This window comes from Lepus europaeus, chromosome 15 (assembly GCF_033115175.1).
Source record: "Lepus europaeus isolate LE1 chromosome 15, mLepTim1.pri, whole genome shotgun sequence".
In the NCBI taxonomy this organism is placed as follows: Eukaryota; Metazoa; Chordata; class Mammalia; order Lagomorpha; family Leporidae; genus Lepus; species Lepus europaeus.
Window position 1 is genome coordinate 92034124 of NC_084841.1, and position 18524 is coordinate 92052647.

The 18524-nt window shown below is 60.6% G+C and overlaps 1 protein-coding gene across 1 annotated transcript in view; it reads right to left on the reverse strand.

The window, feature by feature from the left end:
- Positions 1-5653: 5653 nt before the first annotated feature.
- The window catches only part of THBS4 (thrombospondin 4), a 45150-nt gene continuing 32279 nt past the window's right edge, over positions 5654-18524 (reverse strand). The window contains exons 10-22 of the mRNA XM_062212020.1: positions 17646-17798; positions 15795-15899; positions 15114-15221; positions 14713-14872; positions 13729-13847; positions 12282-12334; positions 9939-10132; positions 8667-8845; positions 8540-8588; positions 8254-8450; positions 7743-7915; positions 5853-5992; positions 5654-5756 (exon numbers count right to left, since the gene is read on the reverse strand). Of these exons, the coding sequence (XP_062068004.1) occupies positions 5695-5756; positions 5853-5992; positions 7743-7915; positions 8254-8450; positions 8540-8588; positions 8667-8845; positions 9939-10132; positions 12282-12334; positions 13729-13847; positions 14713-14872; positions 15114-15221; positions 15795-15899; positions 17646-17798 (1692 nt within the window). The 3' untranslated portion in view covers positions 5654-5694. The remainder of the gene's footprint in view (positions 5757-5852; positions 5993-7742; positions 7916-8253; positions 8451-8539; positions 8589-8666; positions 8846-9938; positions 10133-12281; positions 12335-13728; positions 13848-14712; positions 14873-15113; positions 15222-15794; positions 15900-17645; positions 17799-18524) is intronic.

The window sequence follows — 18524 nt, forward strand, 5'->3', positions numbered from 1 at the left end:
GATATTTTCCATTCAGAGGTTTCTGACAGAGGAGTCAGTGGCAATAGGCCCCAGTCGGGTAGTAAATCCTCAACCAACCCAAAAGCCGACCCCCAGTACAGCAGGCCTCATTATTGCCTCTAAAGCCGACGCAATAAGCCCTACCATTTCCTCTGGACTCCCAAGGGTTACTAATGCCCCAACACCCTTGATCCTCAATTTCCTGTAAAATGCCTGCTATTATTAGATTCGCCTGCCCAGTCTTTCCAGGTCCTAAGTGATACCAACCCAAATTTAACAATGGCTTGTTGGCTTTGCTATGACATAGCTTCCCCCCCCCCCCCCATTATGAAGGTTATGCAGTAACCGCCATGTTTTCTAACTCTACCTCCTCCACTAACTGTAGATGGAAAAGCCGTATCCAGGGTTTAACTTTAGAACAGGTTACCGGGCAGGGACTCTACTTGGGACAGGTCCCACAGAAAAAAAAAATCTCTATAATTCTGTTCTTAAAGTATATCCAGCAAACCGGTATATCATACCTCACAATGACACCTGGTGGGCTTGTTCTACTGGTCTTACCCTTTGTGTCCACCTCCAGGTCTTAAATCAACTGATTATTGCATACTTGTTAGATTGGTCTCCAAAATTCTGTATCATACAAATAGTGAATTCCTAAATAGAGTCCAGGACAAACAGGAAATAATTAAAACCCACAGATACAAAAGGGAGTCCATAACTGCCCTAACTCTGAGTTTACTAATAGGAGCCAGCCTGGGGTAGCTGGGCATCGGGGTGTCGGCCCTAGTAAACCAAAACCAACAGTACTCCAAATTGAGGGCAGCATAGACATTGGCATAGAACGCATAGAAAACTCCATTACCCACTTAGAACGATCCCTCTCATCTCTGGCTGAAGTTGTGTTACAGATGAGGAGGGGACTCGACCTAGTGTTCTTACAACAAGGGGGGTTGTGCGCTGCTCTGGGGGAAGAATGCTGCTTTTACGCCGATCACTTGGGCCTAATAAAAGTAACATGGCTAAAGTCAGGGAAGGACTGGCAACATGGGAAAAAAAGAACAGGAGGCCTCTCAGGGGTGGTTTGAGTCTTGGTGTAATGCATCGCCATGGCTAACCACCCTACTAACAGGACTCATAGGGCCCCTCATTCTCCTAATTCTAATCTTAACTGTTGGCCCTTACATTATCAACAGACTGGTGCAGTTCATAAAACAGAAGTTGGGCACCATTCAGTTAATGGTCCAACGGTCCCAGTATAGACCCGTAAACATTTGTGAAACTTATGAATTGTCAGTCTAAAACCCATGATTGGATTTTTCAAATATGTACAAAAACAAGGGGGGAATGAAGAACTAAAGTGACTCCATTTTAAAACAAAAAGCAGCCTCCATTTCCCATGGCAGACCCGGGTCCTTGTAAAAGCAGGCACTCCGGCATTCCGGAGATGTCAAAGCTCACCAGGCACAGCTAGCTTGGTAGACCAAGGACAGCACAGTAGAGATTGCTAAACAAAGTAGCTCCCTGCGCCCAAATCTTCCGTGCTGTGAGCCCCCGCTGTAACTCCTTGTGCCGAGAGCTTCCATGCTGTAGGTAACTCTTTTCCTGCTGATGTAGCCCTTTTTTCCTTTAAAAACTTTCCCAAAGACCGGGGCCTCACTCCTTCCTCCACTGTGCTGGTTGGTTGGATGGGGTCCCTGTCGCGGCTTGTACTCCCGCATAAACCTTGCTTTTGCAGTTCACTGTGATCGACTCTCTGGGGGTCTCTGCGGGGATCTAACGATCTGGGCACAACACTCGGTAAGTGGCACGGTCAACCCCAGACGTCCTCGATAAGCGGCACAATGGTCCTGAGATGGCGATCTGCCCCCACCCCCACCTGTCCACACGTTAAACAGTCTTAACTGTGGCCCTCGTTGTCTGGAGTCTGCACTGAGGTCGGGCCCGAGTCCCCCCATGTGTGACTTCCTCAGTGTTTCTGTGTTACCAGGAAGGCACCGGTACCGCCTCACGTAGTAGTTGAATCCCTCAGTGGGCTGAGCCTGTCAATCAGCCAGAGCTGGGCCAGGGAGGAAGGGCTGGAGTGGTGGCCGGGATTTCTCCCTGGACCGCGAAGGGAAGGTTGGCTCCCCTTGGCATGGGACCCCGTGTGTGCCCCGCAGAGCCCGCCCCAGAGTCGGGTGACCCGCCCCCCACTCTGCAGGTGCCCTGTGGATCACAGCGCGCCTCGTGGCCTGCGTGGGTCAGCACCCACCGGTGCTTGCAGGCGTGTGAATGGCATGTGGCCGTGTCCGCACCTTTCCCCACCTCTTGCACTGTGCAGCCTGCATCAGAGGCGGGCTGTGCACTAGGCTCGGGACTCAGCCCGGTGGGCGTGGGCCAACGCAGAGCTGCCTGTCTCAGTCTTGGCTCTGGGCAGAAGGTGCTGCCAATGCCCCAGCGCCGCCCCTGTCCCCAGAGCTTCTCCCTCCCTCCCCCACAGCTCCTGTCTGCCCGGCCACGCCTCCGTATCCGGGACTTCAGGGGGAAGTGAGGAGGGGACAAGCGTGGGAATGAATTCAGACTAGCAGGTGAGAGACGGATGGCCATTGAGACTCCTAGAGGCATTAGTAGGATTCCAGTGGTAACCCAGCCAGAACCCCAACAGGGTTCTTAGCACAGGGTCACTGTGTTGTGGTTGAACATGAAGAACATTCTAGAAGTTGAGGGAGGGACCTGGGGGAGCCAGAGCCACAGCCGCCAGCCCACTCCCCTACTCTGCACCGGGCTAGCCTTGCTCAGTGCTTCCTGGCTTTCCCAACTTTCCCACGTCTTGGATAGGATGTTTGCTGAAAGCTCCAAGCTTTCTCCCTGGGCTCCCGAGTTGAGAGGCAAGGGTGGGTGACCAGGACTAGGGTGAGCTCAGAATCCAGCTGTGTACTGACAGGTTTTTGTTTTTTGTTTTTTGTTTTTTTATTTATTTATTTGGGGTTGGCACTGTGGTATAATGGATAAAACTGCCTCCTGCAGTGCCGGCATCCTGTATGGGCGTTGGTTCCAGTCCCAGCTGCTCCACTTCCGATCCAGCTCTCTGCTATGGCCTGGGAAAGTAGAAGATGGCCCAAGGGACTGGCGCTGTGGTGTAGTGGGTAAGGCCGCCACTTGCAATGCCAGCATCCCATGTGGATGCCGGTTCGAGTCCCAGCCGCTCTATTTCCAATCCAGCTCTCTGCTGTGGCCTGGGAAAGCAGAAGAGAATGGCCCACCTGCACCCACATGGGAGACCCGGAAGAAGCTCCTGGCTTCAGATCGGCATAGTTCCAGCCATTGCGGCCAACTGGGGAGTGAACCAGCGGATGGAAGACCCCTCTCTCCCTGTGTGTAACTCTGACTTTCAATGCAGAGTTAGAGAGAGCTCTTCCATCTACTAGGCCACTCCCCAAATGGCCACAATGCCAGGGGCTGGGCCAGGCCAAAGCAGGGAGCCAGGAGTTTCATTCTGGTCTCTCACACGGGTGCAGGGGCCCAAGGGCCATCTGCTGCTGTTGTCCTGGTACAGTAGCAGAGAGCTGGACCAGAAGTGGAGCAGCTGGGACTTGAACTGGTGTCCATGTGGGATGCCAGCATTGCAAGCAGTGGCTTAGCTGCTGCACCACAGTGTCGGCCCCCACTGCCTGATCTTGAACCAGCAGCGTCTGCAGTGGGGACCTGGAGCCCTGGCTGATTTCTGGGTGTAAGTGTTCCCAGCAAGTCCGATGTCAGAGTGTCAGCAATGTGGAACAGCAGCTGGCTCACAGATTTTCCAAAACTGGAGTATCTGGGGCACTGGGCCTTTCTGTTCAGATGCCCATGACCCACGTCAGGAAACCGGAGTTCAAATCCTGGCTCCTGACTGCAGCCGCCCCAGTGGAGTCCCCAGAGGCAGCAGATGGGGGCTCAAGTAGCTGGTTCCTGCTACCCGCGTGGCGGATCTGGATGGAGCGCCTGGCCCCTGGCTCCAGCCCCCAGCCCAGTCTTGGCTGCTGGGGCATCTGGTGGGTAAGTCAGCCAGTGGGCGTTTTCCCTCATCTCTTGAATCAAAACAGTAAACAGGGAATAGTTGGTGCCTGTTTCCGTTTGCTCTCTGGCTGGCTTGCATCTACAGCAGGTCCCGTCTCCCAACAAGGTAACGGGAATGTAACCAGGCCCCTCGGGGACAGAGTCACGTTCTAGATGGAGATGAACCTGGCCTGGCCTACAAATGACCTGAGCAGCTAAGGCACTTCCTGGGGGCCTGTGGCTTTGCAGCTGTCCCAGGGTGGGCAGCAGGGGGCCGAGCAGGGGCGAGCAGGGGTAGGGTACCGGGTGGGGAATCAGGTAAGGGTCGAGCTCAGATTCACAGCCAGGTCCACTCCCCGCACATCCCCTGGCCGGTGCGTGCTTTTGCATTTAGGACTGGATACACTTGACTCAGGATGGAGACCACTCAAGAAGAACCTCCTGGGACCCCCGAGCTGCCAGACCACCAAGGGTTCAGGCGCAGGAGCCCCTGGGTGTGGCCCGGCTGTGCCCAGCAGCCAGAAGCCTGGGGGGCCAGAGGGAAGTGACCTTTCAGTGGGCCACATCAGGTGGGCGGGAGCGGGGCAGCCCCCGCCCCGTGGATGCAGCTCTGGTCCCTGGTGCGGGGACCGGGAAAGCGCCGTGGATGTGGGGGCTCAGGCTGGGAGCAGCAGTGTGCTGGGGGCTTTGGAGGCAGTGCCTGGCCCAGGTCCCCCAGACTGGACCGCAGCGGGGACAGTGCAGAACAGGCTCGACAGACTTGTAAAAAAATGTTTGAAAGGTAGAGAGAAATTGATCTTCCATCCACTGGTTCAGCCCCACGGGGCCATAACCGCTGGGACTGGGCCAGGCCCAAGCCAGGAGCCCGGAACCCCCTTCAGGTCTCGCAGTGGGTGCAGGGCCCAAGCACGTGGGGTGTCCGCTGGTGCCTCGCAGGAGCATTGGCAGGGAGCTGCAGCGGAAGCATAGCAGCCGGGATTAGAACCCGGGCTCCCGGGCAGTGGCCGGGGTGGGAGCCGCAGGATAGCGTGCGGGCATCCAGAAGCCTGGGTCGGTCCCTGCTGCCTCGCACTTTGCACCAGTCATGGGGACGCGTGCTAAGAGCTAGGAAAACAGCGGCCGGGAGATACTCCGTGAACTTAAATTCCTTGGAAATTTATTCTGAAAAACGCACGCGCGTTGTAGGTGGCTGGAATCCAGAGGCTGGGCGGGGTCTGCCCTGGCACGCAGCGGAGGGGGGCTTCCTTCCTCAGTGGGCCGTCCTGCACACGGGGGTTTGTGCGGGGGTCCTCGCGCTGAGCAGGGACCCCAGTCAGTGAGCACGCCCTCCAGCAGGGCGAGAGCGCAACGGAGGTGGGGACCGTGGGCGCCCGCAGGGGTGGGGCCGGGGTGTTCCGTGGCTGTGGAACCACCTGGGGGACGAGCTCTGGTTCGGTGAGTGGTGGGGGCTCGGTGCATGCGCACGCCCGGTGCCCCGCCCAGTTCGACCTGCGGGGTCGGGGGCCCCCCCGGAACAACATCGCGGCGCGGGGACCTCACAGGTCACGCGTTCTCCTTTATTGCCACGCGCGCAGGAGACGTCTCCATGCACCTGGACAGGTCAAAGCAAGCCCGCGGGGCTGAGCGGCAGCAGGGGGCGGGGGCCGGGGCCGCGGCCGCGGGCAGAGCTGCGTCCCGGGCTTAGTTCTCCAGGCGGTCGAAGCTCTGGGTCTGGAACTCCTGGAAGTCCTCAGGGATGGTGTCTGCGGGGAAGGAGGCGCGCGGTCAGGGGCTGGTGCTCGTGTCCCGGCAGGGGGCGCCCGCAGCCCACACCCGGGGAGCCCGGCGGGGGCCGTTACCGTTGCAGCGGTACTTGAGGTTGGACCAGATGATGTTCTCCTGAGAGAAGCAGAAGACGCCCAGGCGGCCTCCGCGCATCGTGGTGTCGATGGTCACGCCGGAGTCGGCCACCAACTCGGAGCCCTCATAGAACCGCACCCTGCAGACGGCACAGCCGGCCCCCCGGCCGGCGCGGGGTCACCACAAGCGGGGGGCCGCCCCCTCCCTCGCGGGGCTGGCATCCCCCTGGGCTGGGCGCCCGCACACGCCACCCCACCGCTGTCCTTGCCAACGCCTCTCTGTGGGTGCAAACCTAACAGGTACAAGCCTACTCCAGAAATGCCGCTGGAAAACGAAATTGCAAGGTGGGTTTATTTCAGTGCAAAAAACGTCTTTTTTTAAAAGTTACTGGTGGGAGAATGGTGGGTGCCACACGTTAAACTGCTCTTTGGGGCACCAGTGTCCCAGTGGGAGTGCCTGGGCTGTTGTCATCCCAGCCCCCTGTGAATGGGCCTACGGAGCCGTGGGAGATGGCCCAGGCGCTGGGCACTTGTCCTCCACATGGGAGACCGGGATGCAGGTCCAGCTCCTGGTTTGCATGGGCCCAGCCCGACTGTTGAGACCATTTGGGGGAGTGAACCATGGTTGGAAGATCTCAGTCTCCCAGCCTTTCAAGTAAGTCAAAAAAAATCAAAGGGAAGAGAGAGAATCTTCAATCCACGGGTTCACTCCCCCCACATGCCTGTAACCACTGAGGCTGGGCCTGGCAAGGTCAGGGACAGGGAACTGAGTCTCATCTGAGGGTGGCAGGGACACAAGCCCTTGATTAACTCTCCCAGGGTGAGCGGGAGCCGGAAGCCAGGACTCCACCGCAGGCACCCGCGCGGGGCACACAGTGTTGCCTGGGGTGGCTGAACCTGCTGAACCTGCCCTGGTGCAAGACATTTTGAAATTGCATATACAAGGGTCTCCATAATTTCATGGAAAATGCATAGTATTAAAAAAAAACTGTGTGTGCAGTTCAAAATGTCTCTGCACCAGAAGTAAATGGAGCTTTTATTCCCGTCCCCAGGAACTTGGTGAAGCACCCTCCACAGCCACATGGCACTGAGGGGACACGGCCTGAGCCCTGCCCAGCCGGACAGCTGTGCCCTGGCCAGCCCCAGACGGCGACGAGGGCCCTGGAGCACCTCCCGGCGGGGCTGTGGGCGGGCAGGTGCCAGCACCGCCTTAGCGTCACGCAGCCACAGTTGTACACGCTGATGAGCCGGGAAGTGTAGATGCTGTGACCTCACAGGCATGCACCTGGCACGCCCAGCCTTCCCGGGATGCTGTTGGGAATTTCTCACTGGCTCTCCCACAGCTGGGGCTCGGACGTGAACGTGGGGTAGGTTTTCCAGTTGGATTTGGGGACAGAAGATGGGGCATTACAAAATGTGTTACAAAAGACTCCTGGCTGAGTGCGGCTGTGGCCCTGACCACCCCAGGGAGCACGCTCGGGCTCGGCCGTGCCGGCTTTGCTGCCCGGGCTGCAGGCACTTCCCCCCACTCCTTCCTGCGTGCCCCACGTGAGCAGGGTGGGTGCTGTGCCTGGGACAGCCCCTGGCCCTGCTTCCCTGAGGCCAGCCTCTGCCCTCCCAGCTCCCGGGAAAGCAGCAAGGCAGCAGGGCCTGCTCAGGCCAGGTGGGGCGGCGACCAGGACCAAGTAAGACCCCGCAGGGCAGAGAGGCTGCTGGGGCCCTGAGCAGTGGTCCCTCTGCGGGCAGGGGGCGTGGCCGCTGCCAGGTGTCTCTGAAGGGCGTCTGGCCCCCAGCGCTGAGTGCCCCCTGAGGTCTGGCTGTCCCAGGCCATCCCCACTGGGCAGGGCGTGCAGAGCCTGGCGGCCTCTCCTGGAGCCGTCCCATGCCTACCGGATGTAGCCCACCTGGGGCCGGTGCTGCAGGAACCAGCGGTAGGACACCTTGTCCTTCCAGCCCACGTTCCGAGAGTCCTTCCACAGCAGCCGGACCTGGTCGCTCGTGTCCCCCGTGTGCCACAGCGAGTTGCGGAGGTGCTCCCCGGGGCCGGTCTGGGACTTCACGGCCTGTGCGTGGGCACGGGCAGGGGGTGGGGTCAACAAACCACAGGCGCCCAGGTGTGGTTGCCGCTGGCCGAGTACAGCCCCTGGGACTGGGCATCGGCTGCTGTCCCACTGCCATTCCCTGCTGCTCCTGCTGGGGCCCCACTGTTCCTGGAGGAGGGGCAGCCGCAGCCTCCTGCCCTCCTGGGCCCCGCTGGTGGCCCCACTTCCCACCCTCGGGGTCCGCAGAGGTTGGAATGGGGCTGGGCCCCAGCAGGCAGGTGGATCGGGAGGCAGGGCCTGTTGCATCTGCCAGGGTCACGTTGAGGGGACAGCCAGGCCAAGGGGGAGGCAGGTGTCACCTTGAGCTGAATGCCGGGCTCAGCCACGGCCCGGAACGGGGTGGCCTGCCAGTAGGTCTGCTCTGTCTGCTTCCACATGACCACGTAGAAGCTGGAGCTGTCCTGGTAGCCGAAGATGAAGCCGGCGTAGTCGTCGTCCGTGACCGTGTTCACGTGGAAGGTGCCCTCGAAGTCCACCCCGTTAAAGGCCGTGTACCCTGGCGGCACGGGCAGAGCTCAGCATGGCAGCACCCCGCGAGCAGCCGGCGGGACCCCACGCACAGGCAGCCGGGGACCCCACACCTACCCACCGCCAGCCCAGGGTCGCTGTTCATCGTCTGCACAATCTCCATGCCCTGCGGAGAGGCGGGGCCGGGGTCAGCACCGCCCCGGGCAGCACTGCCTGTCCACCGGGGGTCCCCCACGCCCCGCACCTGGTTCAGGACCACCCAGTTGGGGTCGATCTGGGCGTCGCCCTCCGGGTCCAGGACCACAGTCTGGTAGGCCCTGAAGTCGGTGAGTGTGACCTCGGCGTTCTCGGGGCACACATCGATGCGGTCGATGACCTGGTCCTGGTCGAAGTCCGTCTCACAGATGTCTCCCACCCCATCACCTGGGGGAGGGGAAGGGGACAGGGGTGCGCAGGGCCTGGGCAGGGAGCAGAGGAACAGCCCAGCCCCACCCCGCAGCCACTGTGGGCCCTGCCCATCCTCCAGTGCCCAGAGTTTGTCCCTTTCTAAAAAATTAATGTAGGGGGCCAGCGCTGCCTGCAGCGCAGATGCCGGTTCAAGTCCCAGCTGCTCCACTTCCCATCCAGCTCTCTGCTATGGCCTGGGAAAGCAGTAGAAGATGGCCCAAGTCCTTGGGCCCCTGCACCCACGTGGGAGACCTGGAACAAACTCCTGGCTTCGAATTGGCGCAGCTCCGGCCATTGTGGCCAACTGGAGAGTGAACCAGCTGGTGGAAGACATCCCTCTCTCTTCCCCTCAACTCTGATTTTCAAGTAAGTAAAGAAATCTTAAAAAAAAAAAAAAAATGAAAAGGTAGAAGAGGGCGCACAGCTGCTGGTTCACTCCCCAAATGCCATCCTCGTACAGGGAGGGGCCGTGCTCAGTCCTGGAGCCCGGAACTCAGTCCAGGTGTCCCTTGGGGACGGTGGGTACCCCAGTACCTGAGCCATCACCATGGCCTCCAGGCCCTGCCTTCGCAGGAAGGAAGCTAGAGTCTGGTGCAGAGCCGGGCCTGGCGTGGGATGCAGGTGTATGGGACGGGCGGGTGTGCTGCAACCCAGAGCTTGCACTACACACCCCTGCACAGGAGCACTGCCCTGCGGCTGGCCCACAGGCTCCTGCTCCTCCCCTCGCCCAGACACAGCAGCGAGTGCAACATTCGCGGTACAGAGCATCCCCGAGGGCAGCCCGGTGGCGCTCTGGGCCGAGCCTGGCTCTCAGCCTTGGGGTGCTCAGCTCACGGGGCTTTGGGCAGGTGTGACCCATCTACTATCCACTGTGGCTGGATGCGCCACTTCCTGCCATGGCCGGGTGGGCTTCGCTGCCCACCACCTTCCCTGCCTGGCCTGCGCCTGCCTCTCCATCCTCACCCTGAGCTCTCCCTGTGTGCCTCCAGGACGCCGCCTGCTGGTCAGCTACGGTGAGCAAGGCGCCCCCTGCCCAGCCCCGGGGCAGCCCCAGGCCGCGCCCACTCACTGTTGCTGTCCTCCTGCGCTGGGTTGGGGACCAGTCTGCAGTTGTCTGGCCCAGGGGGCACGAAGTCGGGGATGCCGTCGTCGTCGTCGTCATCGTCACACTCGTCGCCGATCCCATCCTTGTCCGTGTCGAGCTGCGCGCTGTTGATGACCGTGGGGCAGTTGTCCGTGCTGTCCTGATGCCCGTCGCCATCACTACAAGGGAACAGAGGTTGGAGCCAGGTGCGGTGCTCGCAGGAGGGTGCCCTGGGTGGGGCCAGTACCTGGGAGCACTGCCCGCAGGGCATCACAGCCCCCTGGAGCAACCCCCAGGGTCGGTGCTGCCAGACGGTGCCCAGGACTGCGAGGTGACACTGCCTCAGAGTGCGTGAAGGGCACGGCTGAGGGCCAGTGGAGCCCCATGGCCCCACTGTGAATCCCGGCTCCGCCGCTAGTCAGGGTGGGACCTCAGGAAGGGACCAGGGTGGCTCCATGCCCACGGGTGCAGGTCAGGAGTGAAGACAGCACCCACGCTTCGTGGGGCTGCCGCATAGAGCACACGGCCACAGTTGGGCACAGTTTCAATTTCTCAGTGTAGGGTCGGCACTGTGGAATACTAGGTGAAGCCACAGCCTGCAGTGCTGGCACCCCATATGGGTGCCGGTTCCAGTCCCGGCTGCTCCTCTTCCGATCCAGCTCTCTGCTGTGGCCTGGGAAATTAGTGGAGGATGGCCTAGGTGCTTGGGCCCCTGCACCCATGTGGGAGACCCAGAGGAAGCTCCTGGCTGCTGATTAGCCCAGCTCTGGCTGTGGTGGCCATTTGGCGAGTTAACCAGGAGATAGAAGATATTGTATCTTCCCACTTCTCTTTATCTGTAATTCTGCCTTTCAAATAAATTAATCTTTAAAAAAGTTTACCAATGAAGCATGGCTGAGGTGGCTGCACACCCCCCCCCCCATACCTACGGTGCACCTGGTACCTGACTGGTGTTCCCCCTCCTCTCCCGGGCACCTGCTGAGGGCTCAGACCCAAGAGCCGCAGGGTCGCCGCAGGGAGAAGGGGACTTGGGGCCAGGCTCATGCTGTGTGAAAGGACACCTAAGGCCCCTCCTCCACCACTGCGGGTCACCCCTCCCAGGCTGAGGGCCCCGGGCGTCCCTGCACCTGCTCCAGACAGGTGTGTGCTCCTGTACTGGCTCTGCCCCCACAGCCTTCAGGGAGGACGGACATTCCACTGGGCACAGAGGGGCCCCACCAAGGCTGGCAGAAATCGGGGCTGAAGATTTCGCGTGCTCACTGGGACAGTCTGAGAATTTCCTGTGCTCAGCACACAGCACCCCGAGCACGCAGAACTGAAGCTTCCTGTGCACAACACACAACTCCCTGTCTGGGGAGTCTGGGCTTTGCTCTGCACGACACAGAGCCCGTTGTCTACAGTCCTGACTGCCCCTGTGTGCAGCTCCGAGCAAACATGGCACAGCACCCGGCTCGCCTGTAGACACAGCTAAGCGCTCTGCACCCAGCGCAGCTCGTCTGTGCACACCCGATTTGTCCACACAGCTTGTACGCTCCTGTGCACAATGCACAGTGGCCCATCTGTACAGCCCTGTAAGCTCCAGGGCACAGCGCCCCACTCCCCATATATACAGTCCTGAGCATTCCTGTACACAACACACAGCCCCCTGTCTGCAGCCCTGTGATTACTGCAGGGAACATGGCCCCCGCTCTGCCGGCCTCAGTGTTCCTGTGCAATAAACACAGCTCCATGTCCATGCAGCCAGGGAGGTTCCTGTGCACCGTGGGGACTCCATCTGTGCAGCTCTGAGACTGCTGCACAACACAGCTGCTCCTCTAGGCAGTCCTGAGCGGCCCTGTGCAAAACACGCAGCTCCCCGTCTGTGCCGTCCTGAGTGTTCCTGTGCACAACCCAGCTCCCTGTCTGTGCAGACCTGAACTTTCCTATGCACAACCCAGGCAACCCATCTCCTGATGAGAGGCTGCTGTCTGCAGAGCACCATGCCTGTCACGCAAATCACAGTAGGTACTTCCCACGGATCCAGTCAGCTTGTGCACTGTCACCCCATTGTAAGATGAGCAACCATGGCACAGAGAGATCAGGTAGCCTGCCTGTGGTGAGCCGGCTTGGAGGAGGGGGAGCATGGTTTACATCCACCTGCGACCTGCCCTCCTGGAAGAGCCCCCTTGCGGGAGCACCCAGGACCCAGCTGGCCCCAAGGCCCTGCCCAGGGCGGAGTGGTGACCTGTCACCCAGCAGCTCGGCCACTCAGAGATGCCAAGACCACAGCAGAGACCTTGAAGAGGGAACACGGTCTGGCCCGCGGAGGCTGAGAGCCGCTGTCCGTACCTGTCCTGGTTCGTGTCACAGGAGTCCCCCACCAGGTCATTATCCACATCGGACTGTGGAGAGAACAGAACATGTGGTCAGCCATTGTGTGGCCCACACAGAGGTCCACAGAGGGCACCCCTGGCCCATCACAACCAGGCCTCAGGAATCGTTTGGAACGGGTTGGCACAGAGCTGCGCAGTAACAGCATCCTAGCAGTGGGGGCAGAGTGCTGAATTTCTCAACAGCCGCGTGGACGGAGGGCAGGGTGCCGGAGACGTGGCTCTGGCACAGGCCAGAAGGCTGCCAGCCACCAGCAGGGGACACAGGCAGGTTCACTTTGCCTTGCTCCTGCATTTGGGGAGGGAGTCAAGATGGCTACTGAGTCACACAGGGTGACTGAATCTCCTCTTCCAGGGATTTAGAACTAAGGGGCACAGCACGCCCCCCCCATCCATCCATCTCCCCCAGCAGTCACCCAGACACCACGCCCTATGCCTGAGAACCACGCCCCCACCACCCAGACATTACACTCCATCACCCAGGCACCATGTCCAGGCACCATGTCCATCACCCAGAATCATGCCCCCATCACCCAGACACCTCACCCATCACCCAGAACCATGCCCAACACCCGGACACCACGCCCATCACCCAGACACCACGTCCATCAGCCAGACACCACATGCATCACCCAGAACCACACCCATCAACCAGACATTACACTCCATCACCCAGGCACCATGTCCATCACCCAGAATCATGCCCCCATCACCCAGACACCTCGCCCATCAACCAGAACCACGCCCAACATCCGGACACCATGCCCATCACCTGGATACCACGTCCATCAGCCAGACACCACATGCATCACCCAGACACCTCACTCATCACCCAGATACCTCACCCATCACCCAGAACCACACCCATCAACCAGACATCACACTCCATCACCGACACATCGCCCATCACCTGAACACCATGCCCATCACCCAGACACCTCACCCACCACCCAGACACTTTACCCACCACCCAGACACCACGCCTACCACACAGACACCTCACCCATCACCCAGACACCACGCCCATCACCCAGACGCTATGCCTATCAGCCGGATACCTCACCCATCACCCAGACACCTCGCCCATCACCCAGACACCATGCCCATCACCCAGACACTATGCCTATCAGCCGGATACCTCACCCATCACCCAGACACCTCACTGACCACCCAGACACCATGCCCACCACCCAGACACCTCGCCCATTACCCAGCACTCCCCAGCCTGTGAGACTGCACCCAAGGCATCCTGCAGTGTGTGGCCCATCGTCTGCAGGCCTGCAGGTGTCACCTCACTGTCTCTGCTCTAGGTGAGCAGCCACGGCCGAGCAGCAGCCCCCGGGCTCCTGTCCTTTCCCTGACACGGTCCCCTGCACGCCCCTGGGGAGGGCAGCTCAGCTACTGACCTGGTTAGGGTTGCTGACGTCAGGACAGCTGTCACAGGCATCCCCCACACCGTCTCCGTCCTTGTCCCGCTGGTCACGATTGGGCACTCTGGGGCAGTTGTCCAGAATATTTTTTATTCCTGCAAGAAAAGATCAGGGCAACGCCACGGGTGGCGATGGAACGCATCAAGTTCCAAGTGCTGGGAGCTCAGGCGGGGCGGGAGCCACTGCGGCCCGGGCCATGGCCGCACAGCCACCACCCTTGCCACAGTTATGTGGAGCCGACCGGAAGGGTGGATTCTGGGGTTAGCAGTGCACGGCCCACGGAACCTTCATCCACTCAATCCCAGCTTGCCTCGAATGTCCCCAGCTAGACAGCAATGAGAGGAGGGGGCACGAGGCTGAGGTGGCCTGACGCTGGGGAGGAAGAGGGGGCCTGAGCACTGGGGCGGGGGCCACGTGCTAGGGCCACGCTGCAATGGCCGTCTCTCAGGTTTGCGTTTGGCGCTGGCCTGCTGGTATCTTAGAGTCAGTGGTGTTGCCAGGGTCACCAGCACCAGTTAGGGCTCCCCAGCTGTTTGGCAAAGCTGGCGCCACTGGCCCAGTGCCGGGTCTGGGCCGCCAGGCTCGCAGGATGTGTGGTTCCTCTGGGTGGTGTCTGCATTTGGAGGACGCCACATCTCTAGGAAGTGCCCAGGGGTGCAGCTGTGACCCCCTCAAAGCCCACCCCATCAGCTGTCCACATGGGCCAGTAAGGGGTCATCCGCAAGGCACCTGCCCTACAGAGAAGCAGCTCGCATGGCTCTGACAATGTTCTAGAAGCTTCCAGGGTTGTTCAACGGTGGGGTGGGCTGTGAGTCCCCTTCTGTAGAAGAGGCCAACCTGGGCCCTTCAGGTGCAGGCTGCGGCGAGCCCAGGCTGGGAGGCCCTGAGCCGCACACAAGGGAACTAGGGCAAAGGGACACAAACCGATCCCCGAGGAAGCGCACCGTGCGGCACACCCACCGTCACCATCCATGTCGTCGTCACAGGCGTCTCCTCTCCCATCCCCATCTGTGTCTTTCTGGTCATTGTTCAAGACGCTGCGGCAGTTGTCGCAGGCGTCCCCATAGATGTCCTTGTCACTGTTCCTCTGGTCCGTGTTGGGAGTCAGGACACAGTTGTCCTGCGGGGACAGGCAGCCGACTCAGCGGACGCCCCCACCTCCCCTGGCCTGTGCGCCATGGTGGCTCTGGGGGCCTGCAGCTGCCAGCCTCACGTTCTGAACCTTTGCCACCCTCACGGAGTAATGGCTGTGGGGCTGTGGGAGGCAGGCACGGAGATGACGGTCTAGATGACTCCAGAAGATTCTAGATGGTTCTAGAGAGCGGGCAGCCTCCTTGAGCCCCACCCTAGCCCAGCCATACCTGCTCATTCAGGATGCTGTCACCGTCAGCGTCGTCATCGCACGCGTCTCCCAGGCCGTCTCCATCGGCGTCTTCCTGGCCCGAGTTCGGCACGTACTTGCAGTTGTCCTGAGGGAAAGCCGGGCTCTGAGTGCCGGCCTGTCCGTCTTCCGCAGCAGGAGCGCCGGCGGCCGGCGGATCTTAGCAGCCATCCTGCTTCCTTTGAGATGCGACTACTTTACATGGGACGTGCCCGACCTCTGCCCCCAGGTCACAGTGTGTGCACACGTGTGTGTGCACAAGCGCCCACACACAGAGGAAGGCTCTTCGGACAGCTCAATGGAAGTGCTTAATTTTTTAATTCCACTTGCCATGACTTTTAAAAAAAAGATTGTTTTTTGAAAGGCAGAGAGACCGTTAGTGGCTCACATGGCAGCGACGGCCAGGGCTGGGCCAAGCCGAGGCCAGGAGCCTGGAACTGCGCCCAGGACCCACGTGCTGGAGTCACCCTCGGCTGCCCTCCCAGGTGCAGGAGCAGGGACCTGGGTGGGACACCAGCAGCCAGGGGCCGAAGTGGCGCTCAGATGGGATGCGGCGTCACCGGCAGCGGCTTAACCCACTGCGCTTTTTCAAGCCCCTCCGTGTGCAGGTACGTGTGGGTGTGTGTGTGCACGAGTGTGTGTGCGTGTGCGCACCCCTCACCTTCTTGCAGTTCCTGGCCGAGCACGGCAGCTGCTCGTCGGGGTAGCTGTCGATGTCCACGTCCCTCCCGCAGACGTAGCCGTCACCAGCCCAGCCGACCCCACACTGCAGAGGAAGGGAAAGCAGGTCAGAGGCTGGTGGGCGAGGCTCCCAAGGTGGGGCCTGCAGCTCCCAGGTGGCTGGGCGAGGTTCAACAGCTCCGTGGCGGCTCAGCGGTCTCAGGGTTCATCATAGGGGGGCACGAGCGAGGCAGGAGGGGATGCTCTCCTTCCCACGGCTCAGGCTCCCAGGCGATGCCCCGGGCACTACCCGTAGCACACGTCACACACACACACACACACACACATTCTGCACCTTCATCTTTTTCTTTTTAAAAGACAAAGATCTCCCATCTGCTGGTTCCCTCCTCAAATGGCTGCAGTGAGCCAGGAGCCAGGATCCTCTTCCAGGTCTCCACATGGGTGCAGGAGCCCAAAGTCTTGGGCCATCTTCTACTGCCTTCCCAGGCCACAGCGGAGAGCTGGATCGGAAGTGCAGCAGCCGGGACTGGAGCCGGCGCCCCCGTGGGATGAGGCCGTGGTTCCGCACACACCAGCCCGTACGGACCTGTGGTTTCCCGTGCTGGAGTCGGGCTCCCCACATCTTTTCTCTGGCCAACAGAGCCACCTCGCGGCCCCAGCGCCTCTCCCTCTGCACGGGACTCGGCTCAGGCTGGCGCTTCTGCTCCTAAGGGCTGTGTACGTGTGTGGGAAGTGGACTCAAAGGGCCATTTATCTGGGTGCCATGCGAAGGTTCTTCAGAATAGACATTTTCCACCAACTTTTTGAAGACACCACATATCTGCCATTTTCAGTTCTCATCAGAATGGCTTCCCTACGCACTGCGTGTTGGGGCTGCAGGCAGGATTAGGTTTAAAGGGAGTGAAGCTGTATGTTAAACCTGCTGCTGGCTGGCGCTGCGGCTCAATAGGCTAATCCTCCGCCTGCGGCGCCAGCACATCGGGTTCTAGTCCCGGTCGGGGCACCAGATTCTACCCCGGTTGTCCTTCTTCCAGTCCAGGTACCCAGCTTGTTCTGCCCGGGAAGTGGCTGGAACGGTGGCCTGGTTGCCATGGTGCCATCATTTCCAATCTCGAGCCACTGTCATCTCTCTGAATCAATGTCTTCCGGGTCCTTCCATGCCAACAGGGCGCCGGGGAGGTGCGGGACTGCCTGTCACAGCCTCTCCTTATAGCAGGTGGCGCCCCTAGGGGGCGAGGCCCCGGCCCTTGCAGCTCGGGGCCAGGCTGCACTGTGGGCTCTCCAGCAGGCGGGAGCATGACTGTTATCCTGCAGCGGACCCTCCCCCAGCATCTCTCCCACCTCCCAGTGATGCGGCAGGGACCCGGCACCGTAAGTGCCTGTCCGCGACCCATGCTCTCTCCCTGCCTCTTCCTGCCCCACTGACTGCAGGGCTGGGCCCTCACTGCCCGAGTGCCCAGCACCATGGACACAGGAGGGGTGCTGAAGGGTCTACGTCGCGACCTACCCCTGGGAGTGCTGGCCAGACTTTGATACTGGAAGTCTTCAGGGTGGGGAGAACACAAGCAAGGAGACGGGCTGAAGACGGGAAGCAGGGGTGGGGAACATGGGATGTGCTGGGACCGCACCAGGGGCTCCACCGCCCGGTGCCCAAGCGGGCGGCCACGTGGGAGCAGCAAGACGGACGTCAGACCGTGCCCCCCAAACCCAGCTTCTACTCTGCTCATTCTGGTGGCAACTCCGCCGTCTCACCCGGGGGCACGCAGGCACCGCAGAGGGGTGGTGTTTCAGACGGGAGAGGGCAGGCGGGGGCACGTTGCACGGCACTCACCACGCATGTCACATCCCCCTGCCGCTCCTGGATGCACTGCGCGTTGGGGCTGCAGGGGTTCAGCTCCGGGTTTCTGCAGCTCCTCTCGGGTTTGCACCCCCGCGTCTGATCCCCGGTGTAGCCGGGCTCACAGGGCCCGCAGCGGTAGGATCCCTGCGGGGACACCGGGGAGAGCAGGATCTGTGGCCGAGTCATTCCCACAGGTTCTCGGCACCTAGCAAGACCCTTGCTATCCCAGCTCAAATGTGTCTTCTTCCTTTTTACATGAATTTATTTGAAAGGCAGAGAGACGGAGAGAAAAAGATCCTCTGTCCGCTGGATCACTCCTCAAATGGCCACAACTGCCAGGAGGAACCTAGAGCTCCATCCGGGCCTCCCATGTCGGGGACAGGGCCCCCAGGACTTGCGCCATCCTCTGTTGCTTCCCCAGGCACATTAGCAGGGAGCTGGAGAGGGAACAGAGCAGCCCAGACTCGAACAGGCTCTCTGATACAAGATGCAGATATCACAGGCAGCTGCTTAGCCCACGTGCGCCACAAAGTCGGGCCCTCAGCTCTGTGTCTTCCAGGGGCAAGGGGGTGCTGGGAAGCGTCAGCAGACAGGAGGCTGCTGCAGGCCCCTGGACAACGAGGAAGCGGCTCTGGAGGCTGCACCTGCCAGTTCCTCTGGATGGCAGTAGGGGAAAAGCTCAAAGTTCCAGGGAGGTCCTGGGAGACAAAGGGAGAGGGTTTGCTTCGGGAATGGGGGAGGAGGGCTTATTCAAAAGCAAGCTGGTGGGGCCGGCGTTGCGCCACCGTCTGTGATCCTGTAGGTATACCATCCTACAGGTACACCAGTCTGAGTCCCGGCTGCTCCGTTCCCACCCAGCTCCCTGCCAAG